We start from the raw sequence: 25,950 nt of genomic DNA on the forward strand, positions 1-25,950 counted from the left end.
GCACCATTACGTCCAAATTGTTGGCTTCGCTATGTCGATGATACTTTCGTCATCTGGCCCCACGGAGAAGAGGAGTTACAGAACTTCCACAAGCACCTTAACCAACAGCATAGGAAAATTCAGTTTACAATGGAAACAGAGAAGAATGGGGTGCTGCCTTTTCTCAATGTGGAAGTTTATGGAAAACCTGATGGTAAACGTGGCCACAAAGTGTACAGGAAACCAACCAATACGGACAGGTACCTTCACGCCTCCTCCCACCATCACCCCACGCAGAAGAAGTCCGCCCTGCACACGCTAACGAAGAGAGCATACAGGATAAGCGACGAAGAACATCTGAAGACAGAACTTGAACGCCTCAGGTCCATCTTCGGAATTAATGGCTATGGGAAGCAGATGATAGACAGCACTATTTCGACAAGGGAGAGGACTAATAGGGAAGAGGAGAAGGAGGCACAGAGCATTGCTGTGTTACCATATGCACAAGGGGTCACCGAACGTATTGGCAAAATCCTGTTCTACCAAGGATGCAGTTGACAAACTACACACAGCTGGCGTGTATGAAATTGGTTGTGCGTGTGGATTAGTCTACATAGGTGAGACGGGACGTCCGATTAGCACAAGGCTCTCGGAACATGAAAGATATATCCGCCTGAAACAACACACTAAGTCAGCAGTGGCGGAACACCGAGACGAGTGCGGGAAACCAATATTTTTTCAAGAAGCCCGCGTCCTGGCGAAACAGCCTCTCACTTTCAAAAGAAAGATTAGAGAGACGATAGAAATAGCCAAAAGACCCGCCAACATGAATAGAGAGGACGGGTACAAGCTTCCGAGGTCTTGGCTGCCTGCAATAGTGGGGCTACGGAGCGGCGGCAGCGTCGTGGCGGCCCATGCAGACACGCGGAGAGCCGCAGTAGTGGTCGCGAGCACACAAAGCAATGGCACGCCGCAGCCGGCTTCTGGACAGCATGGAAACAGTGTGACGTCACAGCCATCACCTGTTCGCTATTCGTCCGTCTCCTCCAATGGGGTGGATTAATATAAAGACCAATAGAAAACAGCTATTTCAGCCAATGACAGATAATAAAGGAAACACCAATAAAGCATACCTTTCACCCCTCCTCCTCCTCCTTTAACAGCCAATCAAGTAACGACACGGTTTTCTCGTGCAGCTATTTAAGGAACCAAGTGTGTTCATTTAGCAGTTAACGTAAGGCCCTGATGAAGGCTAGCTGCAACACTGGCCGAAACGTTGGCGCATTTTAAAAGTATGACGATGCGGTCTGATACCCTGAAGAATTTTATTGAAGAAGACAACGGCCGCGGAAGCCTACGCTTACACATAATCTCCTCTCGATCGAACTTAGGATCCGGGCCCACCGGAAGATGGGAAAGAGCGTCTGCGTTGGCATGCTGTCCGGTAAGGCAAAAATGAATGTCATAATGGTACTTAGAGAGGAACAAGGCCCAGCGCTGTAGTCTGTGGGCTGCCCTATCCGGAATCTGAGAGGCGGGGCCAAATAACGATATTAACGGCTTATGGTCAGTAATTAACTGAAACTTCATGCCATACAAGATAGGGTGAAACTTGGTAGCAGCGTAGACAATGGCCAAAGCCTCTTTTTCCACCTGGGAGTAATGGGCCTGTGCGGGACTAAGAGTTTTAGACGCAAACGCCAGTGGCTGCTCGGAACCATCTGAGTTGCGATGGGCCGGGACCGCCCCTACCCCATACTGCAAAGCATCTGTAGCCAGGACCAACGGCTTATGGGGGTCAAAAGTAGCCAAACACGGCTCTGACGTGAGGAGGCCTTTCAACGAGGTGAACGCTCACTCGCATGCAGGCGACCAATGAAAAGGAACACCCTTGCGCAGAAGGCAGTACAGGGGGCGGGCGATGGTGGAAGCCCTGGGAATGAACCGGTGGTAATATGCAATCTTGCCTAAAAAAGCTTGTAACTCCTTCAGCGAAGCGGGCCGCAGAAGGTCGACGATACCTTGGACCAAACTTCCTAGCGGCTGGACACCATGCCGAGAGATTGTGTAGCCCACATACTCAATGGACAGTTGGAAGAAGTTTGACTTACGCAGGTTGCAACGCAAGCCCACGGACCTGAATTTGAGAAAGAGGGTGCGAAGGTTGTGCAAGTGTTCCTTCATGCTGCGGCCTGTGACAATTACATCGTCCAGGTAATTAATACAATGAGGGATTGTTGACGTGACGTGCTCAAGATAACGCTGGAATATCGCCGGGGCACTGGAGATTCCGAAGGCCAATCGCTGGTATTAGTAAAGGCCAAACGGGGTGTTGACAACTGCCAGCCGTTGGGAGTCCTCATCAAGAGGTATCTGATGATAAGCCTCCAAAAGATCGATTTTCGAAAAATATTGGCCTCCTGCTACGGTGGAGAACAATTCATCAGCACGAGGCAAAGGATAGGTGTCCACCACCAATTGGGAATTAATGGTGGCCTTGAAATCGCCATAAAGATGTAATTTTCCCGAGGGTTTCCTGACAATAACAAGGTTCGAAGCCCACTCACTAGAAGAAATGGGAAGAACGACCCCTAGGGCTGTCAGCCGGTCGAGCTCTTCTCTTACTTGAGGGCAGAGAGCCAAGGGGATCTGCTTCGTGCGTAGAAAACGCGGGCGAGCCGACGCCTTCAATGTTAAGTGAGCTTCAAAGTCTGAAACACGCCCCAGGCCCTCCTCAAAGATATCCGGAAAGTCAAAGATCAAAGATTCTAATGATTGATAGGGAAACATCTTCGGAGACCAACTGTATGGTGTCAGTGATAGAAAACCCAAAAGCTTGAAAGGCATCCAAGCCAAAAAGGTTAGCAGAGCTCGCATCACTGACAACAATAAAAGTAATAGGCCGAGTGACTGATTTGTAAGTCACGTCGGTAGTGAATTGACCCAGTAGAGGAATGAACTGTTGACCATAACAGCGTAGACGCCGGTAAACTGGCGCCCATGGGGGCGACCCAAGGTCGGAGTAAGTTTGTGCATTCAACAAAGAAACCGCCGCCCCCATATCTACTTGCAGTTGTAATCGGCGCGACCGGACCGACACCTCAAAAAAGAGTTTGTGGGCCGATGCGTCGGGAGCCTGGCCCAATGAAACTTCCTGAATGTCAACGTCCATGTCCTCTGTAACTGCTTCCTTCGATTCTTTCGAGGCTGAGCGGCAAACTTTAGCAATGTGTCCTTTTTTATTACATTTGCGACAAACGGCCCAATGCTGGGGGCACTCCGACCAATCGTGATGTATATAGCATGACGCACAGGACGGTAACAGGGGCCGGCGGCCGGAACTCTGTTTACGCGCCGTGCGGGAGCGGCCGTAATGGCCGGATTGTACGACTCGCACGTCGTCCACCCCGGACGCAGTGGACGCGGCCGCGCCGCCCTGAACCGCCGCGACGTCGCACCACGCTTCCAACTGTTGACCGGCGGCGTGAGAGACTTCATACAATTGAGCAATGGACAGGACTTCCTCGAGGGAAGGGTCTTCCAACTGCAGGGCCCATTGCCGGACCTCCCTATCTGGGGCCAAACGAACAATGACGTCGCGCACCATAACGTGGGCGTACGACTCTCGCGACTGCTCCGTGACAAAATGACACTTGCGACTAAGACCGTGCAGGGTGGCGGCCCACGCCCGGTAAGACTGATGGGGCTGTTTCTTGCATTGATAGAACTCGACCCTAGCCGCCACAACATGCGTGCAATGGCGATAATATGAAGACAGTAATGAACACAATGCGTCAAAAGACGAGGACGAGGGTTCCTGCAACGGCGCTAGCTGCCGCAAAACTTAATACGGCAAGGGAGATATCCAAGACAAGAAAAGAGCACGACATACCTCCGCATCGGCAACATGAAACGCCTGGAAATGCTGCCGAAGGCGATGTTCATACGCGTCCCAATCCTCCGCCGTCTCGTCATATGGGGGAAAGGGAGGAGGGAACGGCGCTGGAGCAGACAGCGTAGAGAGCAACGCCAGAAGCACCTGTTTCATGGTGGCCATGAGCTCCGTCTGCTGCTCAACCAAAACCCGCACTAAATCCTCCATGCCGCGGATAAGCCGCGAAACCGGAACAACGACGCAACACGCGAAAGAACGACCCTACTCGTCGCCAATTGTGTAGTAACACGGTTCACGTTTACGTAGCACTTCACTTAGCATAGACTGACTGGGCACAGCCCGTGCTGCCTGAGTTGTTGTTGTTGTTATGCCGGCAGAGGTCGCGTCCGAATTCTCGCGTGCCCTCTGGTGGACGGGACTCTACTTGCGGCAACTACCGTCTGTGATGCGCTGTGCCGATGTGCGCCTCCCGCAATATTTCTGGTGGCTACTGCACTTGCCATGATGAATCCCTTCTCATATTATGTCTATTCCTTTCAAAAACATCCTTTGCACTATCAAAACTAAGGTCCTACATTCTGTTTCTTGAAACCTGCTTGTCCCTGTGGGTTACTCCCGAAGGCCTAACACTAAATTTCCAGTTTCTGGATGTAATCCTACTCTGCACCTGCCTCTTTCATAGTTGCAAATACAGCAATCTCTTGAATTTATTCGAATAATTTGTAGCTTATATGCCTCATCTACCAATTTACACTCCACCAGACATCTCTCCTTCTACAAAATACTGCAGTTATCTGCCCCTCATGTTGATGGTATCATCTGCCAACCTGATTTCAAACTACAACAACATACAAACCATACAAACTTCACCTCAAAAAGCTACCTCACCTCTTCCTAAACTATTTCAACAATAGTGCTCCCCTTCCTGTTCCTATGCAGCTCCTTAAACAGCCACACCATCAACCACCATCCATCTCTTACAAACTGAGCTTGCCCAACCTCCTTAACACACTCCAGCCTTCACTATTGTCTCCCAGATCATGATAATTCATGATCACAAGAACCAGTCACAACAGTGGTGTTCTCAACATCTCACTTAAAGCACTCCCTCATCCTGAATTATTTACATTATCCAAGGGTCTCACTTGCAGTCCTAAACCTGCATTTATTCATGCTGCTTTGGTGAATGACCTACTTTTCTTCACATGTAATGCCAACCAGGAATATCACTTAGAAACCCAATCCCAAAACCATTCCAACAGGAAACCTGACATTGAACCAAGTCTTGTAGAGTTTCAACCACAATTCCAACTTGATCCACCACAGCTACCTAAATATAATCTCTTACAAGCTTTCTGAGAATTCCTCACATCCAGTACTACTTCACAACCATTCATCAGGTACCTACAACATGACTCTAACCTGTCCTCTGCAGAACTCCAGGCTCTTCTTCCCCCAAAAGCTGATGGCTCCATCATTATCCACCCCGCAAACAAGGGATCTGCCACTGTGGTATTTGTCTGACATCTATATGTATAGTGTTCTCCTGCTTCCCTGCTGCTGCTTGGTGAGTAGATTTTTTTTTTCTTCCAATTGCATTAAATAACAAGCTAGTTTGTTGATTACTCAAATTTGAAGGCTGTACTTTCTCCAAACAATCTTGTGTATTTTGGAATCCCTGTGCACATCAAATTGCTCTCCCATAAAACAGTACCAATATTCTGACATTTGCTAGTTATATAACCTTTAGTTAAACAAAAACACTTCTTTACCTATTGCATCTTTATGTCCTATAAGGTTGGGAGGATGATTACAATGTGTACAAAAACAAATCTACTGTGCCTTATCTTTCCAGTTTCCCACCACCTCCCAAAGTCCCACAATCCAGCCACACAGGAGCATTCCCCTCATAATTCAGTACCACCCATGACTGGAGCAACTGAATTACATTCTCTGCCAAAGTTTCGACTACTTCTCATTGTGCCCTGAAATGAGAAATGTCCTGCCCACTATCCTTCCCACCCCTCCCACAGTGGTATTCTGCGGTCCACTGAACCTACACAATGTACTCGTTCATCCCCACACAACCTCTGCTCCCAACCCCTTACCTCATGGATCATATCCCCGTAATAGACCTAGATGCAAGACCTGTCCCATACATCCTCCCACCACCACCTACTCCAGTCCGGTCACTAACATCATCTATCCCATCAAAGGCAGGGTTACCTGTGAAACCAGTCATATGATCTACACATTAAGCTGTGATCACTGTGCTGCATTCTATGTGGGCATTACAACCAACAAGCTGTCTGTCCACATGCATGGCCACCGACAAACTGTGGCCAAGAAACAAGTGGACAACCCGGTTGCTGAACACACTGCCAAATATGACATTCTTCATTTCAAGGACTGCTTCACAGCCTGTGCCATATGGATCCTTCCCACCAATACCAGCTTTTCTGAATCACGCAGCTGGGAATTTCCCTGCAGTATATCCTACGTTCCCATAATCCTCCTGTCCTCAACCTTCATTAGTCACTGTTCTCACCAATCCAGCCTCCCTGTTCCAGCACTATACAGCCCTCATTCCACCATCACACCCAGTCTTTTTACTTCTCTCTTCTTCCACTAACCCCCCCCCCCCTCACTCCCCACCTTTCCCATGCCCTCCATCTAACCTCCCAACTGCCCTACCCTCTTTCCACCTCGTCCCTACATTCACCCCACTAGCACTGCACTGTCCACCACCCCTACCCTCCTATCCCTCCCCCTCCCTGCCCCAGCTTCTTCCTTACCCCTACCCCATTGCCACTCCCATCATGCACTGGTGCTACTGCTCGCAGTGTGGTTACAGTTGCCTGAGACTGCAGTCATGTGTGTGTGTGTGTGTGTGTGTGTGTGTGTGTGTGTGTGTGTGTGTGTGTGTGTCATCTACACTCCTGGAAATGGAAAAAAGAACACATTGACACCGGTGTGTCAGATCCACCATACTTGCTCCGGACACTGCGAGAGGGCTGTACAAGCAATGATCACACGCACGGCACAGCGGACACACCAGGAACCGCGGTGTTGGCCGTCGAATGGCGCTAGCTGCGCAGCATTTGTGCACCGCCGCCGTCAGTGTCAGCCAGTTTGCCGTGGCATACGGAGCTCCATCGAAGTCTTTAACACTGGTAGCATGCCGCGACAGCGTGGATGTGAACCGTATGTGCAGTTGACGGACTTTGAGCGAGGGCGTATAGTGGGCATGCGGGAGGCCGGGTGGACGTACCGCCGAATTGCTCAACACGTGGGGCGTGAGGTCTCCACAGTACATCGATGTTGTCGCCAGTGGTCAGCGGAAGGTGCACGTGCCCGTCGACCTGGCACCGGACCGCAGCAACGCACGTATGCACGCCAAGACCGTAGGATCCTACGCAGTGCCGTAGGGGACCGCACCGCCACTTCCCAGCAAATTAGGGACACTGTTGCTCCTGGGGTATCGGCGAGGACCATTCGCAACCGTCTCCATGAAGCTGGGCTACGGTCCTGCACACCGTTAGGCCGTCTTCCGCTCATGCCCCAACATCGTGCAGCCCGCCTCCAGTGGTGTCGCGACAGGCGTGAATGGAGGGACGAATGGAGACGTGTCATCTTCAGCGATGAGAGTCGCTTCTGCCTTGGTGCCAATGATGGTCGTATGCGTGTTTGGTGCCGTGCAGGTGAGCGCCACAATCAGGACTGCATACGACCGAGGCACACAGGGCCAACACCCGGCATCATGGTGTGGGGAGCGATCTCCTACACTGGCCGTACACCACTGGTGATCGTCGAGGGGACACTGAATAGTGCACGGTACATCCAAACCATCATCGAACCCATCGTTCTACCATTCCTAGACCGGCAAGGGAACTTGCTGTTCCAACAGGACAATGCACGTCCGTATGTATCCCGTGCCACCCAACGTGCTCTAGAAGGTATAAGTCAACTACCTTGGCCAGCAAGATCTCCGGATCTGTCCCCCATTGAGCATGTTTGGGACTGGATGAAGCGTCGTCTCACGCGGTCTGCACGTCCAGCACGAACGCTGGTCCAACTGAGGCGCCAGGTGGAAATGGCATGGCAAGCCGTTCCACAGGACTACATCCAGCATCTCTACGATCGTCTCCATGGGAGAATAGCAGCCTGCATTGCTGCGAAAGGTGGATATACACTGTACTAGTGCCGACATTGTGCATGCTCTGTTGCCTGTGTCTATGTGCCTGTGGTTCTGTCAGTGTGATCATGTGATGTATCTAACCCCAGGAATGTGTCAATAAAGTTTCCCCTTCCTGGGACAATGAATTCACGGTGTTCTTATTTCAATTTCCAGGAGTGTATTTTTGACAAATGCCTTTTACAGGCCGAAAGCTTTATTTGTGACAGTCTTTTTGTTGTGCCTACCTGCGACTCAGCATCTCTATTTGGTGAGTGGCAACTTTCCTTTGCACAATATAGTATACAATGTTTGTCTTATCTCTTATTTTACATGCCACTCCCTGTAACTGTTTATGCTTGCTTAATTTTCAGTCTATTAGGAGCTACAAAATAACAAAATTTCTTTTTAGTATAGCTCCTCCACCAGTTCCTATTAGATCACCTAATTATCCATTAGCAATTCTGGCATTAAAGTCCCCTGCTATGATGATGTAGTCACTTCAATTAGCTTGATGTAATGTGTTTTAAATCTTCAAAGTCACTGAGATCTTCGACCAACTCATTCTGCTATAACTGCTTCCCTACTGACAATGCAGTACTCCACACCTTATTTTTTACTGGCATGTCTACATCTTGTGACATCTAGAGGTCAACTCCACATTACATCAGATTGTCAGGGTACTTTTGATCATACAGTGTTAACCAATCAATCCCTAACTCTGTGTAGAATCAAATTCCCATGTTTAAAACAGCTTCAAATGTCTGATTACTTTACAGGTGAGTTAATGTATATTAAGCATGTAAGTGAGAAAAGTTTAGAAAAGATCTGAAATTATGCATAAAACTTATTGGAAGTCACAAAGTACTCTTATGCTCAAATACTGCACGAATATAGGCTGAGTATTCTTGTGTGCCATGAGTTATACTTCTGACAATGAACAGAATTAAGGATGACAGATCAAAGCCCATTTCTCAATGGTGTTATTAGCTTTAATAAGTTGTCAAACATGTTAAGAACATGCAAGGGAAATGATTTCAACACAATAATTGTAAATGGAAAGCTTATTGTTATAAGATATTGCTTCTGTTATGAATCAGTTTGAAATAGAATGAAATGAACTGAATGTAATAAATATGTAAGGCAGATATAATAGAAAATCCAGGATGGAATGTAACAATACCAGAGAAGGAAAGTAGCTATTCACCATATAGCGGAGATGCTGAGTTCAATTGTGTGAATCTTTTTGTTGTGCCTATCGCAACTCAGCATCTCCGCTATACGGTGAGTAGCAACTTTCCTTCTCTAGTATTGTTAAAGCAGATATAAGTTGCATAAATTGTTTTATGTATAATATACATACAAAGTGCAATTCTAAATATTACTAACGCATTTGACATTTTCAAAATTATCGGTCTGACTACACCATGGAGAAAATGTGCAATATTTTAAACTTCTTAAATTAGTTTATAATGTTGGGGGCTTATTCTAAATGTATGCAATTATATGTGTAATTAAGTGTACCATTAGCTATGTATTAACGTAATTATATTTAAGATATGAAGCCTATTCCATCGTATAGATGGGCAGTGGAAAGTAAGATAAATAAAAATGAACAAGTCAATAAATCCTATGAAAGAATCTTAATTTACCTCAAGTCTTGCTACCACTGCCAAGCATAATTTAAGGACTGTCTTTCAAGCACCTTTACATTCTCTATGGCCAACCTTATTGTCATCTAATAATTATTTTGTGCAACTTCCCCCAATGATATTAGTAATTCTGACAGAATTTTATTTATCAATTCTCCCTAGTGTTAAGGCAAAATTTCATTAGGTCAGACTTATAATTGATTCCCATCCTTCAAATCAACATCCTTTTTATCTTCTATCACATTAACAGAATTCCTACCCCTCATAGAGACACTCTTTTCATTTATTTGATCTTTCCTCTGCATTTAACAGTGCAATTTCTTTGGCAGTCTAATAATGACATCTGCTTTCAAATTCAATGGAAGCTATTTTGGCTTTTATACATCTGAATTTGTCCTTGTGATGACCATTTCTGTTTATATTTTTTCACATCTTTTTCCTGTAGCCAGTTCACTTTAGTTTATTCACACCTTCTATCAATTTCATTTCTAAGTGATATATACTCCTACACTCCTTTCTTACCTTGAAATCTGTATAATTTTTCATTTTACTTATGAACTACCTTCTCTGATATCTGCAACTTCACCTGCATCTCCCCCCATTCTCATAACAAGTAGATTCTTTTTTACTTGGGATCTGAGAGACCTGCCCGTTCCTTCCCAACCTACTTCAGGAAGGCATTATCAGTTGTCATAGATACTATAATTTTCTTTACTTTCTTATCTCTATGTTGGCAGAACTTGGAATTTCACCACTGGAAGGTAATTGAGGAAGCAGCAGCTTTCTTTAGTGTAATGATTTTCCCTCTAATTTGACTGGTTAAATTGGCCTGGTTAATACAAATAGTATTACAAATGTAGTGACAGTTTATATTTAATTCAGTGTACAGTTATTGATTCTCTTTTGTTAATACAGACTTTGACTCATTCTTGAAGATAGTTCTTTCTGATGGGGGCCTGTGGAATACAATGAATGAATCAATCACTGAATATAAGAACATTGAATAAATACTTTTCTCATCTCAGCTGTAGTGTCCCACAACACTGGCACAAAACACAACCATTTTTAGAGAGGAAGAAAATTAAAAATGGCAGATAAGAGCCCTTATATTAATGGTTTGATTCGGTTTAAAAATGACCAAAATATTCGAGAACATGTCAGTGGACTGATTTTAACAGTAAATTAAAAGCTCTGGGGAAATGTTTATAGTGTATTCATTCAATCAATTCTAAGATACCACTTGTTATATGAGAGTAGTGTATCAGTCATAAAATAATAAATGTGTAAAATGTATTGAAGATTCAGCTATTATGGTACGTAACATATTTTGTAAATATAATTTTTGTCATACAGTTGTGTTTGACATTTGCAAAAGCCATCACTGTTCTGGCTTCATGCAAATAAAATGTAAATTAATTAATTAATTAACATTGAGGCCACGGAGTGAAAATATGTAAAATATGCTAGCTATTGCTTCTGTAGGTCAGCACCACAAGAGAAATATTTAAGTGTAAAGCAGATATAACTGACCATGGTGGTTAACTTATTCACATGGTAGTGCTAGCTCAATGTGCTATCCATCTGCATGCCTAGGAATTACACATGGAGTGTTTATTAATGTGTGCTCACTGATCCCTATTTCTTGTAACTATAAGACATTTTGATTTTTTTTTAACTTCCAAATACAAGTTTTTAAATGATTAAAGAAAAATCTCATATAAAGATGTGAAACAAATACTAACAAAGGGATAGAGGGGCTGGCTAGTACTTACCTCAGCTCAGTACAGCCGATAGATACACAAAACAGAACAGAAAATTTACAGTCCTAGCTTTCGGAACTTTGTTCCTTCATCAGGGAGGAGAGAGGGGATAAAAGGGAAGAAAGGAAAGTGGATTCAGTTGCTCACAACCCAGGTTATGAAGCAACAGGGAAAGGTAGACAGGGATGGTAGCAAGGATGGAGGCATGGTTGTCAGAGGGAAGCCAAAGATATTCTACTGTTAAGTACTGTGCCAGCTTCAAACCAAAGAGGATGCATACAGAAGTAAAGAGGTATATAGTGTAAAGATAAACACAACTATGTAGGATGAAAAGATGTGTGAATGGCTAAAGAGGAGAGGGAAAAAGGAGAAGACTGAAGAGTAAATGGGAGTGAGGTTGATTAACGTAGGTTCAGTCCAGGGGGATGGCGGGATGAAAGGATGTGTTGGAGTGCAAGTTCCCATCTCTGTAGTTTGGAGAGACTGGCGTTGGGTGGGAGAAGCCAAATGGCATGTACGTTGTAGCAGGTTCCTAGGTCCCTAGAATTATGCTGGACAGCATGCCCTGCTACTGGGTATTGGACATCTCCTAGGCGGACAGTTCGTCTGTGCCCGTTCATGCACTCAGCCAGTTTAGTTGTCATCATACCAATGTAAAAGGCTGTGCACTGCAGGCATGTGTTGTTTCACATGTGGCCCTGCCTTGAATTGTGTATGTTTTACCAGTAGCGGGGCTGGAGTAGTTGGTTGTGGGGGGATGCATGGGGCAGGTTTTGCAGGTGCTGAAAAAACTATCCACAGCACTAGCAAACCACCCCTTGCAGACATTTCAGGAATTCCTCACATCCAGTGTTGCCTCCCAGTCCTTCTTGAAGAACATCCCGACAACCCCCAACATCACCCCAGCTGAATCCCGTGCCATTAAGGAGCTGAAAACAGACCGCTCTATTGTCATCCTCCCGGCAGATAAAGGCTCCACAACTGTGGTACTTGACCATGTGGAGTATGTGGCAGAAGGACTGCGTCAACTCTCCGACACCTCAACCTGCAAAGCTGTTACCCAGGATCCCATTCCCTCCATCCAGACTGAGCTGCACAAAGTCCTAAAAATCCAAGGTCCCTCACAATGCCTCACAACGGCTTCCATAGACCTACTCACTCCACCTGAGCCACGTACCCCTACCTTTTACCTATTACCCAAAATCCACAAACAGAACCATCCTGGCCGTCCAATTGTGGCAGGCTTCAAAGCCCCAACAGAATGTATCTCAGCTCTGATAGACCAACACCTCCAACCTATCACCTGCCTACTCCCATCCTACATCAAAGACACAAACCACTTCCCAGAATGCCTCAAATCTATCCCCACTCCCCTCCCACCTGAAACCTTTCTTGTCACCACAGATGCTGCATCCCTTTACACAAACATCCCACATACCCATGGTCTCTCTGCCCTTGAACACTACCTCTCCCAATGCCCACCCGAAGATCTTCCAAAAACCTTGTTCCTTATCACACTTACCAACTTCATCCTCACCCATAATTACTTCACTTTTAAAGGCCAGACCTACAAACAAATCAGGGGAATGGCCATGGGAACCAGGATGGCTCCGTCCTATGCCAACCTCTTCATGGCCTGCATGGAGGGAGCTTTCCTGAAGACCCAACAGCTGCTTCCCCTGGCCTGGTATAGGTTTATAGATGACATCTTTGTGGTCTGGACTCATGATGAAGAAACACTCCTTAATTTCCTCCATAACCTCAACTCCTTTTCGAACCTGAATTTCACCTGGTCCTTCTCCAAAACACAAGCCACCTTCCTGGATGTTGACCTTCATCTTGTTGAAGCTCACATCCACATCAAACCCACAAACAAACAACAGTACCTTCAATTTGATAGCTGCCATCCATTCCACATCAAACGCTCCCTCCCCTACAGCCTAGGTATTCATGGCAAATGTATATGCTCCAGTGACGAATCCCTCAACAATTACACCAATAACCTGACCAGTGCTTTCCTCTCCCGAAACTATCCTGCAGACCTTGTCCACAAACAGATCTCCCGAGCAATACATTCCTCCCTGTCCAACAACAATGTTCCTACCCCCAGACCACACAGAAGCATCCCCCTTGTCACCCAATATTATCGTGGCCTCAAATACATCAACAAATTACTCTGCCAGGGATATGGCTTTCTCAAGTCAAGCCCTGAAATGAGATCATCCCTTGACAATATTCTCCCCACACCACCCAGAGTTGCCTTTCGTCACCCCCCTAACCTCCGTAACATCCTTGTCAAACCCTACAATATTCCCAGATCACCTTCTCTACCCAGCGGTTCCTACCCCTGTAACCGACCCCGCTGCAAAACCTGCCCCATTCATCCCCCCACAACCAACTACTCCAGCCCCGCTACTGGTAAAACATGCACAATTCAAGGCAGGGCCACACATGAAACAACACATGTCATTTATCAGCTGACATGCCTGCACTGCACAGTCTTTTACATCGGTATGACGACAACTAAACTGGCTGAGCGCATGAACGGGCATAGACGAACTGTCCGCCTAGGAGATGTCCAATACCCAGTAGCAGAACATGCCATCCAGCATAATTCTAGGGACCTAGGAACCTGCTACAACGTATGTGCCATTTGGCCCTCCGAACTGCAGAGATGGGAACTTGCACTCCAGCACATCCTTTCATCCCGCCATCCCCCTGGACTGAACCTACGTTAACCAACCTCACTCCCATTTACTCTTCAGTCTTCTCCTTTTTCCCTCTCCTCTTTAGCCATTCACACATCTTTTCATGCTACATAGTTGTATTTATCTTTACACTATATACCTCTTTACTTCTGTATGCATCCTCTTTGGTTTGAAGCTGGCACAGTACTTAACAGTAGAATATCTTTGGCTTCCCTCTGACAACCATGCCTCCATCCTTGCTACCATCCCTGTCTACCTTTCCCTGTTGCTTCATAACCTGGGTTGTGAGCAACTGAATCCACTTTCCCTTCTTCCCTTTTATCCCCTCTCTCCTCCCTGATGAAGGAACAAAGTTCCGAAAGCTAGGAATGTAAATTTTCTGTTCTGTTTTGTGTATCTATCGCTGTACTGAGCTGAGGTAAGTACTGACCAGCCCCTCTATCTCTTTGTAAATACAAGTTTTTGTAAGATGAAGATTTAATCTGTTTACTGTAGAGCAAAACTCATTGCCAAATTACAGTAGCTTAGAGGCATTCACAAAAAAGTCTTGTCTAGTGATTATCAAGATTAGTATTGAGCTAGAGAAAACACGTTAAATATTATTTATCGAGTCAAGTATGCACGGATTAGAAATCTTGACCCTAAGGAAAAGAGAGAGAAAATAATTAAAGAGGTCTAAGACATGATGGTGTAGGACAGAAAAAGTAAGATGGGCATGTAAAATGATAAATAAACAAGTGCTGAAAAGAACATGAGGAAGGAAATTAAATATGGTAAACATCCCTTGCAGAAAATCTAATAGGGGATTAGTATTCTGGTATGCACATACTTATAGAAGGTAAAAATCAGACAATGCGAAATACAGGGTGGAATGTAACAATACCAGAGGAGGAAAGTTGCTACTCACCATATAGCAGAGATGCTGAGTCGTGATAGGCACAACAAAAAGATTCACACAATTATAGCTTTTGGCCATTAAGGACTTTGTCAGCAGTAAAAACACACAAACACACACACACACACACACACACACACACACACACACACACACGGAAATGCAACTTGCACACATGTCTGAAGTCACAGAGAACTGAAAGCACACTGCGAACAGACTGGTTGTGGTGGTGAAATGATGGCTGTGTAGTGCTGGAATGGGAACAGGGAGGGGGTTGGATGAGTGAGGACAGTGGCTAACGAAGGTTGAGGCCCAAGGGGTTACAGGAATGTAGGATGTATTGCAGGGAAAGTTCCCACCTGCAATTCAGAAAAGCTGGTGTTCATGGGAAGGCTCCATATGGCACAGGCTGTGAAGCAGTCACTGGGATGAGGGATATCATGTTTGGCAGCATGTTCAGCAACAGGGTGGTCCACATGTTTTTTAGCCACAGTTTGTCAGTGGCTGTTCATGCGGACAGACAGCTTGTTCGTTGTCATGCCTACATAGAATGCAGCACAGCGGTTGCAGCTTAGCTTGTAAATCACGACTGGTTTTACATGTAGCCCTGCCTTTGATGATAGGTGATGTTAGTGACCGGACTGAAGTAGTTGGTAGTAGGAGGATGTATGGGACAGGTCTCGCATCTAGATCTATTACAGGGGTAAGAGCCATGAGGTAAGGCATTGGCAGCAGAAGTTTTGTAATGATGGATGAGTATATTGAGTAGGTTCGGTGGACGGCGGAATACCACAGTAGGAGACATGGGGAGGATAGTGAGCAGGACATTTCTCATTTCAGGGCATGACGAGAGGTAATCGAAACCCTGGTGGAGAATCTAATTTGACTGAGAGTGTAATTTTATTACCTCTCGTCGTGCCCTGAAATGAGAAATGTCCCGCCCGCTATCCTTCCCACCCCTCCTACCACGGTATTCTGCCCTCCACCGAACCTACATAATATACTCAACCATCCTTACACAACCCCTGCTCCCAGTTCCTTAGCCCATGGCTCATACCCCTGTAATAGACCTAGATGCAAGACCTGTCCCATACATCCTCCTACCACCACCTACTCCACTCCAGTCACCAACATCAGCTATCATCAAAGGCAGGGCTACCTGTGAAACCAGTCATGTGATTTACAAGCTAAGCTGCAACCACTGTGCTGCATTCTATGTAGGCATGACAGCCAACAAGTTGACTGTCCGCATGAACGGCCAACAACGATCTGTGGCCAAAAAACAAGTGGACCACCCTGTTGCTGAACACGCTGCCAAACATGATATCCCTCATCTCAATAACTGCTTCACAGCCTGTGCCATATGGATCCTTCCCACCAACACCAGCTTTTCTGAATTGCGCAGGTGGGAACTTTCCCTGCAATACATCCTATGTTCCCATAACCCTCCTGGCCTCAACCTTCATCAGTCACTGTCCTCACCCATCCAGCCCCCTGCCTGTTCCCATTCCATCACTACACAGCCGTCATTTCACCGCCACATCCAGTATTTTCAGTCTTTTCATTTCTTTTTATTTCTCTGCTTTCCGCTACTTACCCCCTCCCCCCTCTGCACCTTCTCTCCTACCCTCTGTCTGAACTGCAACACTTCACTGTCTGCCACTCCCACCATACTATCCCTCCCCCTCCCTGCCCCAGCCTCCTCCTTACCCCCACCCAGTTACCATTCCCATCATGCACTCGTGCTGCTGTTCGCAGTGTGGTTTCAGTTCTCTGAGACTGCATACGTGTGTGTAAGTTGCATTTGTGTGAGTGTGTGTGTGCGTATGTGTATGTGTGTCTACTGCTGACAAAGGCCTTAATGGCCGAAAGCTATAATTGTGTGAATCTTTTTGTTGTGCATATCGTGACTCAGCATCTCTGCTATATGGTGAATAGCAACTTTCCTTCTCTTACAGAAGGTAAGATGGATTGAAGGCAATATGGATTGGATGGAAGAAGACGCCAACTGATTGATGACTAAGATCAACAGAAAATATTGACAACTGGAGGAAGAAGCTAATGATAGAGTTGAATAAAAAAGAAAATCATAACATGAAGAAGAGATTAAGCCTCCTAACACTGATGATAGTGAGAATTTCAATTTAAAGAAATTAAAAATTTGTCATTTCACATCTGTTTTTGTTTTCAAATAAAGTTTAGTTTCTGGTACTGCAATTTCGAGAGCCAGTAGTACAATACATTAAATTTAAATACAGACAAATTTAAATTAAGAGAATATTTGCAGTGAAAATAATTTTGTAAACCAATGGTGATCTAATGATGAAGTTTGAAAGGACCCTCACATGCTACTCACGGCTGGGTGGGCTGGTAGAGACCAGGAAGCCGTCGGATGAGAACAGTAGCGAATGGCAGTGCTACTGACACAAAAATAACCAGTCCCAGCAGCAGTTCACCAATTTTGTGCCAGTAGTACAGTGGTATCAGTATAATGAGTGCACAAACAAATAGTTGCATGTCAGCAGACAAATACCATGATTGTAACATACACTGAAAAAAATAGACAAAACCATTTTTCAGACACAGTGAGACCCAGTAACATTAAACTATTATATTAAATTTAATGTTTATTAACTATTGCATTTTGCAATAACTGTACACATACAGTGAAACAGCAGCATTGCAACTTCACAATTAGAATTTTCAATGTTTGTTTCTGTTTTTTTAGACATTCTATGATAAGTCTTCCTACTATTGTCATGGTTTCTAAAATAAGGATTATATATTGCTTATATATTTCGTTTTAGTTATTTATTCACCTAATTTACTTATTAGCATAATGTACTTTTTAGCTACACAATACGCAGGGTGTATCAAAAAGAATCATTTGATTTTTAAAAATCGTAAATATTATGTTATTCGAGATATGTGCATGAACAATATACTCTTGGAAAGAGCAAACCCTCGAGTTTTACATGGTTCCTGCTAGGTAGCAGCAGTGTGCACCCTCTTCAGTTCTAGTAAAAGTTGTGTTGGGACAACTGAATGTATTTTGTGTTCTACATTTTGTGCAGTGCAGTCAGTAATAACTTTTCAACATGACTTTCATACTAAGTATGGTGTGGATACTTCTACAGCAAAGAGCATTAGACAATGGCATGAACAACTCTGAGAAACAAGTTGTTTGTGTAAAGGCAAAACGCCAGGCTGTCCCCAAGTGTCTGACACAGACATTGAACGCATCTGCCACTGTTCCACAAGGAGTCCGCAGAAATCTGCCCTGCAGCTCTACAGCTCAGCCAATGTCCATCTGGCATGTGTTGCATCAACATTTACACATGAAATCAAACAAAATTCAGCTATTGCAAGCTCTTCATGAAGGTGACAAACAACAATGTGTGGAGTTATGTAATTTCGTCCTCGGCAAGATGGAAGATGACAGTTTTCTTCCACGCTTTGTTTTTAGTGACAAGGCAACATTCCATTTAAATGGAAAGGTGAACTGCCATAATGTGAGAATATGGGGTACGGAACAACCACATGAAGTTGTACAACATGTATTTTGTGCAGTTTCACAGGAAAAGGTGTATGGTCCATTTTTCTTTGCCAAGAACATTGTTACAGGAAGCACAAATTTCAATATGCTTGAGAACTTTCTTTTCCCCCAGTTGGAGACTTATTCAAACAACTTCATTTATCAATAGGATGGGGGCACTGCCACACTAGCATCTGGAAGTGTGGGAATCTTTAAATCAAAGGGTTACTGAACAATGGATCAGCCTTACATTACTGGCCTCCAAGGTCACTGGACCTGACTGTATGTGATTATTTATTGCTGGGGTTTATAAAAGACTGTTTATGTGCCTCCATTACCAACAACAATGAATGAACTGAGACATCGGATAACAGCAGCTGTGGAAGCTGTAACTCAAAACATGCTCGCTGCAGTGTGGGAACAATTTGAATACCACACTCAAATGTGCCATGCGTCTCAATGGGGGAATATTGAACACCCATGAAAACGTATAGAAAAAGCTTTTTGATTTTCCCGTTCATCAAAAAACATAATTCATTGTATGTGTTTATTAGTTTCAGAAATATAGACATGCCAATGATTCTTTTGACATGCCAATGATTCTTTTTGATACACCCTCTATTATGTTTGAAACAAACACAAATAGGAACAGAAACTCAGACAGCTGCATCAGACTGATCCGTTACACACGTCACACACATGTTCAAATCCAATCTTGTGTGTGTGTGTGTGTGTGTGTGTGTGTGTGTGTGTGTGTGTGTGGTAATATTGGTACTGATGAAAGTGAAAGAGAAACAGTTGAAGGAGAACAACAGTACATTCATAGCATTTGTAGATCTGGAGAAAGCATTTGACAATGTCAACTGCACTGTATTATTTAGTACTTTTCAACAATCAGGAATCAGCTTTAGAGAGAGAAGACTTATATATAACACCTACATATGTGAAATCAGAGCAGTTCACCGTGCTAATAAAGAAGATAAGCTAGCATTCAAAAGAGGGTATGGTGTGGTTACTCCCTATCCCTACACTAATTTAATCTGTTCACACAGAAGGCAATCAAGAGGGTGAGAGAGGAAGTGAACATCGGAGTAACAATTCATGAAGATAAAGTAGGCATGCTGAGATCTGCCAATGATGTAGCACTAATTACAGAAAGTGAAGTAGCCCTGCAAAAAACTCCTGAACACACTGGATAGAATATTGGAGGAGGGATTCCATATGACAATTAACACACATAAAACAAAAGCTCTAGGCTGCCACAGAAACAATGAAAGCAAGACACTGGTAATGTTGAAAAATGAAATGACTGAGGAGTGAATGGGATTAATTACCTGGGAAGTAAGATCACAAGTGATGGAAGAAGCAACAAGGAGGTAGTATACAGAATTGCCCAGGCCAAGAATGCTTGTAATAAGAAGAAAAACATATTCACTACAAAGAATATAAGCCTTGACATGAGGAAACAAATGTTGAAAATCTTTTTGAAGAGCATTGCAACATACAGCAGTAAAGCTTTGACAATACAAGTGAGAGAGGAGAAGAGGCTCGTTGAGTTTGAAACACTGTGCTACAGAAAAATGATGAAAATCAGCTGGAGAGAAATTATTATAAAGGAGGAAGTTTTCATTTGAGCAAGGGAGGAAAGATGCTTCATGAAACATCTAAAAACTAGAAGGGCTCAGCTGATAAGCCGTGTAGTTTGATGTGATGGTCTACTGAACAGAAAAATTGAGGGGGCAGTAGAAAGTAGAAATTACATACAAAGACCCAGACTTGATAATATTAAACAAATAATGGAGGATATAAATTGTTCATCACACTGAGCTGAAATGGAAGACAGACAAGCAAGAAGCTGCTGCCAACCAGCCTCACAGTTGCTGAGTGGAGACAAAGAGCTGACTGTATCTATGACATATAAAGTAGGGCAAACATGAAATACATCTTACCTTAATAGCATAGGCCTATCATTGTGCTGCATACAGTGACACAGCAAAGCAAGAAAGTTCCACTTTGTGGTACTTACATCACAATAGGCTACAAAATTCCTCATCTGCTCTGAATTCCAAAGTGAATTTCCTTCAAAGTAACCAGAGTAATTAAGAAAATTAATTTGTGATTAGAGGAAAATTCTTGTCCATATTTTTATTGCCAAATGAAGAATGAGAAACAGACAAATGGCGCATCAATTATTGGTGGCATATGAGGCAGTCCACTGGTTTAAAAATGACTTAAAGATGTATAGGGAAAATCCATCATCATTTACACAGACCACTAACCTATGGCAGACTCAATATGCAACCCTTCAAAAGACTCCTGCCCTTAACACTTCCATCACCGAGGCTATACAGGGTGGCCCATTGATCGTGACTGGCTCAAATATCTCACGAAATAAGCGTCAAACAAAAAAACTACAAAGAACAAAACTTGTCTAGCTTGAAGGAGGAAACCAGATGGCGCTATGGTTGGCCTGCTAGATGGCACTCCCATAGGTAAAATGGATATCAACTGCATTTTTTAAAACAGGAACTCCCATTTTTTATTGCATATTCGTGTAGTATGTATAGAAATATGAATGTTTTAGTTGGACCACTTTTTTCTCTTTGTCATAGATGGCACTGTAATAGTCACAAACATATAGCTCACAATTTTAGATGAACAGCTGGTAACAGGTAGGTTTTTTAAATTAAAATGCAGAACGTAGGTACGTTTGAACATTTTATTTCAGTTGTTCCAATGTGTTACATGTACCTTTGTGAACTTATAATTTCTGAGAACGCATGCTGTCACAATGTGATTACCTGTAAATACCTCATTAATGCAATAAATGCTCAAAATGAGCCCGTCAACCTCAATGCATTTGGCAATAGGTGTAACAACATTCCTCTCAATAGCGAGTAGTTTGCCTTCCATAATGTTTGCACATGCATTGACAATGCGCTGATGCATGTTGTCAGGTGTTGTTGGTGGATCATGATAGCAAATATCCTTCAAATTTCCCCACAGAAAGAAATACGGGGATGTCAGATCTGGTGAAAGTGCAGGCCATGGTATGATGCTTTGACGACCAATCCACCAGTCGTGAAATATGCTATTCAATACCGCTTCAACTGCACGCGAGCTATGTGCCAGACATCCAACATGTTGGAAGTACATTGCCATCCTGTCATGCAGTGAAACATCTTGTAGTAACATTGGTAGAACATTACGTAGGAAATCAGCATACATTGCAGCATTTAGATTGCCATCGATAAAATGAGGGCCAATCATCTTTCCTCCCCTAATGCCACACCATACATTAACCCACCAAGGTCGCTGATGTTTCACTTGTTGCAGCCATCGTGGATTTTCTGTTGCCCAATAGTGCATATTATGCTGGTTTACGTTACCGCTGTTGGTGAATGACGCTTCATCGCTAAATAGAACACGTGCAAAAAATCTGTCATCGTCCCGTAATTTCTCTTGTGCCCAGTGGCAGAACTGTACACAACATTCAAAGTCATCGCCATGCAATTCCCGGTGCATAGAAATATGGTACGGCTGCAATCGATGTTGATGTACCATTCTCAACACTGACGTTTTTGAGATTCCCGATTCTCGTGCAGTTTGTCTGCTGCTGATGTGAGGATTAGCCATGACAGCAGCTAAAACACCTACTTGGGCATCATCATTTGTTGCAGGTCGTGGTTGACATTTCACATGTGTCTGAATACTTCCTGTTTCTTAAATAACTTAACTATCCATCGAGCGGTCCAGACACTTGGGTGTCGTCATCCAGTATACCGAGCAGCATATGTGGCACATGCCCGTTGGGCATTTTGATCACAATAGCCATACATCAACATGATATCGACCTTTTCTGCAATTGGTAAACGGACCATTTTAACACGGGTAATGTATTACGAAGCAAATACCGTCTGCACTGGCGGAATGTTACGTGATACCAGGTACTTATACGTTTGTGACTATTACAGCACCATCTATCACAAAGCGAAGAAAGTGGTCCAACTAAAACATTCATATTTGTTTACATACTACACGAATATGTAATAAAAAAAATGGAGGTTCCTATTTAAAAAACGCAGTTGATATCCATTTGACCTATGGCAGTGCCATCTAATGGGCCAACCATAGCGCCATCTGGTTTCCCCCTTCAAGCTAGTCGAGTTTTGTTCTTTGTAGTTTTTTCATGTATATTTTGTGAGATATTTGGCCCAGTCACTATAAATGGACCACCTTGTATAGTTCAGTTCACAAATGATGACAGACGTTTCTATGGAGTGGACAACATTGTCACAAACTATATATTGGGAGTGAATGCTCTCTCCACAAAGGTTGACTATGAGTCTATGACATATTGGCAGAGATGCAGTTCCAAGACTGGCAAATTATGGACCTCCTTCAAGATCCTACAACCAACTTATGTAAAGAAGCCAGCAAGCAAGTATCATGTGATGTTTCACAAAATGAAATTTGACCTCTCATGCCCACATCAATGGGGAAGATCGCATATGCCCATTGAGATGACTCATCACAGACTGGTCCACATGGTCTACTGCTGAAAAGGATGCCAGGACTGGACATGTATGTGCATAGCTTGCAATGCTGCAAAGTGTGTGATCACGCACAGCCACTCCTCAGTCATTTCAAGATTTCAGAAGATTGATTTCAATATGTCCACCTTGACCTGGTAGGACCTCTTCCCAAGTCTGAAGGCTATCGACACATACTGTCTGTCATTGACAGTGTGATGAATTGGGCGGAAGCCATTTTCCTCAGAGACACGGCAGAGATGACAGCAACAGCATCTGTCAATACATGGATATCATGTTTTAATTACCTGATCTTTATAATCACTGACCAAGGATGACAGTTTAATCAGACCTATTTAATGAACTATGTAATCTCTGTTGTGTACAGTATTATTGCACAGCATCTGCCATTCACAAAGCAACAGCCTCATGAAATGATGGTACAGTGTACTTAAGGCTATCCATATGTGTCATAGCTGTTGTTGGATGAAAGCATTACCTTGGGTGCTATTAGATGTATGCACCTCCTGCTACAAGCACCACCAAGAGAGACCTCAGAATTCTCTGCCCCCATCACATAAGTCAAACAACACATCACACAGCTCAGAATAATGTGTCCACAGCTGCACAGTTCTCAGAAAATTTTTGTCCTTTAGGCACTAGCAGAATGAGACAATGCCATGGTCCATGCTGACACTACCTGCCCGGCACTATGACTGCTATAAACTAGCCCTATAGTCATCAGACAAGATAGTGACACTTTCAACGTATTGCCTCAGGCTAAGTGTACCACTGTGATGGTCAATTAATTAAAACCAGCTTTATGTTACCCATACTTACAATGTACAAACCACTCTGACCAATGCGGTTCCTCAGGACCCTTTACAGCTCAATGACATGTCACCCAGCTCAAACAGTGACAACACCTTCAAGTTCGAACTAGATGAGCAGCACTTACTGCCAGACAACATTCAGGTCAACCTAACCAGTTTCCTTGTGGTTGAGGGATGGCACAAGGGACATTAAATTGAGAACAGATTTATCATGCAGCATTTCTCTCATATTAATTATACACAGTTTATGTTCCTAAGACATATTGAGCCTCACCTTTATCTATGATAATGATGTAGGCTGAAGCAGTGAATTAAAATTTGTATCAGTGCCGGGATTCTAACCCAAGGCTGCTGCTTATTAGGCAGATGCAATATCCGTTGCACCACACTGTCAATTGTGGTAGTCAGATTGCCAATGTGGTGCAATGGATATCACATCTGCCTAGTAAGCAGGACACATGGGTTCAAATCATGGCACTGGTGCAAATTTAATTCATTGTTTAAGTCTACGTCATCATCAAAGATGTCTCTCAGAGTTGTGAAACCCGGAGCAACGTGGACACAGCTGCAATCACACTATGAATATCACCTGAGGACTTCCTCATCATGGCCCCCAGGACTTCACAGTGGCCTGCGACCAATCCTGCGGATTCTGACTTCAACACCCCTGCCACATTGCCAGGTCCACTTTCTACGCCCCCACCATTGACGATCATCATCGATCAATCTCATTATGGCTAACATTGCTGATCTCCATATCACCTCAATGAATACCATCTATAAGCCATGGATCTGGATCATCATCAGCATGCCCTTCCCCTGTCTTCAGCAAGAAATGGTCCAACTGTGCCCTGCTCTGCAGCCAGCCATGCCATGGTTGGTTATGCGCACAGGTATGAAGATGATCACAACAGTGTTGCTCCCCACCTCTCCCCCCCCCCCCCCCCCCACATACTCTGCACTCACATTAAACAATTTATGAAAAAAAAAAAAAAAAAACATTCTGGTCAACAATGCAAGGAAGTATGGGGACATTATCTGTGAAAATGGCTGCTGCAGAGAAAAAACACTCTGATTAGTGACAGTGGCCTATGTGGAACCTCTGAGGAACTATCAGTGTGCTTTATGCCTGCTGTGAACTAAGTCGACATATTCAGCCTGTATTAGTTATGGAATAAAGTGCACATTATAGGTAACTGTGTTGTTACTACATGCTACATTATCCCATCACGTAGTAAGTACTGTTAACGCAATAGTACCTGAATCCACCTTGTGTGATGTTCCCAGGTTATCTGGCTGTCTAAATGAAGACACAAATATATCTACTCTTTTTTGTTATGTCCTACTGAAAATTCCTTTCTGTCTCGCTGTAAGAGCAAAGTTAATTCAAGTTGGTTTCCATAGGTAGGCTGAAAGGGTAAGATATACATTAGTTGAGGCCTTGGAAAGGTGGTGACTGGTATTGGTAACATTAATAACAATAACGGGGCGCAGGGTATAGATCAAGCACAGCCCTCACAGCAGTTTTCAGTGTTAGAATTATCTTGCAGGAACTTCTCTCATCACCATTTGAACCTGTAACTGGTAAGGGCAATTTAAGGAAAATAGCTAATATAAATGGATACTTTCCAAAAGATGACATGGACTGAAATAAAATGCAGACTCATACAGATCAGATGCCTTAAAGTTGTCAGGTGAGACTCGTATACTGCATTTTATCATTTCACTCCAAAAGTGGATCTACATTTGATTCAAACACTGGAATCACTTAAAGTCTATGCAAGGCTTGCTTCCTCATTGATCATGATGATAAACACATTTCTGCTGTTTTTGTTCTTCTTTGAGTACCCTTGGCTAACCTAAATTTTATATATTCTTCATCATTACTGCTTCTTATTGACAGTACAGATGAAAATTCGTTTTTGACTGAGTGTGTGAACATATAGTAGAGAGAATATTTGCCAATGTATACTGTATGAAGTGAAAA

The 25,950-nt window shown here is 43.8% G+C and overlaps 1 protein-coding gene across 1 annotated transcript in view; it reads right to left on the reverse strand.

Moving 5' to 3' along the window:
• LOC126413034 (O-acyltransferase like protein-like) overlaps positions 1-25,950 on the reverse strand; it is a 190,135-nt gene that overhangs the window by 54,377 nt on the left and 109,808 nt on the right. The window contains exon 6 of the mRNA XM_050082928.1: positions 17,420-17,613. Within this exon, the coding sequence (XP_049938885.1) occupies positions 17,420-17,613 (194 nt within the window). The remainder of the gene's footprint in view (positions 1-17,419; positions 17,614-25,950) is intronic.

The sequence above is a fragment of the Schistocerca serialis genome, chromosome 7 (assembly GCF_023864345.2).
Source record: "Schistocerca serialis cubense isolate TAMUIC-IGC-003099 chromosome 7, iqSchSeri2.2, whole genome shotgun sequence".
NCBI lineage: Eukaryota > Metazoa > Arthropoda > Insecta > Orthoptera > Acrididae > Schistocerca > Schistocerca serialis.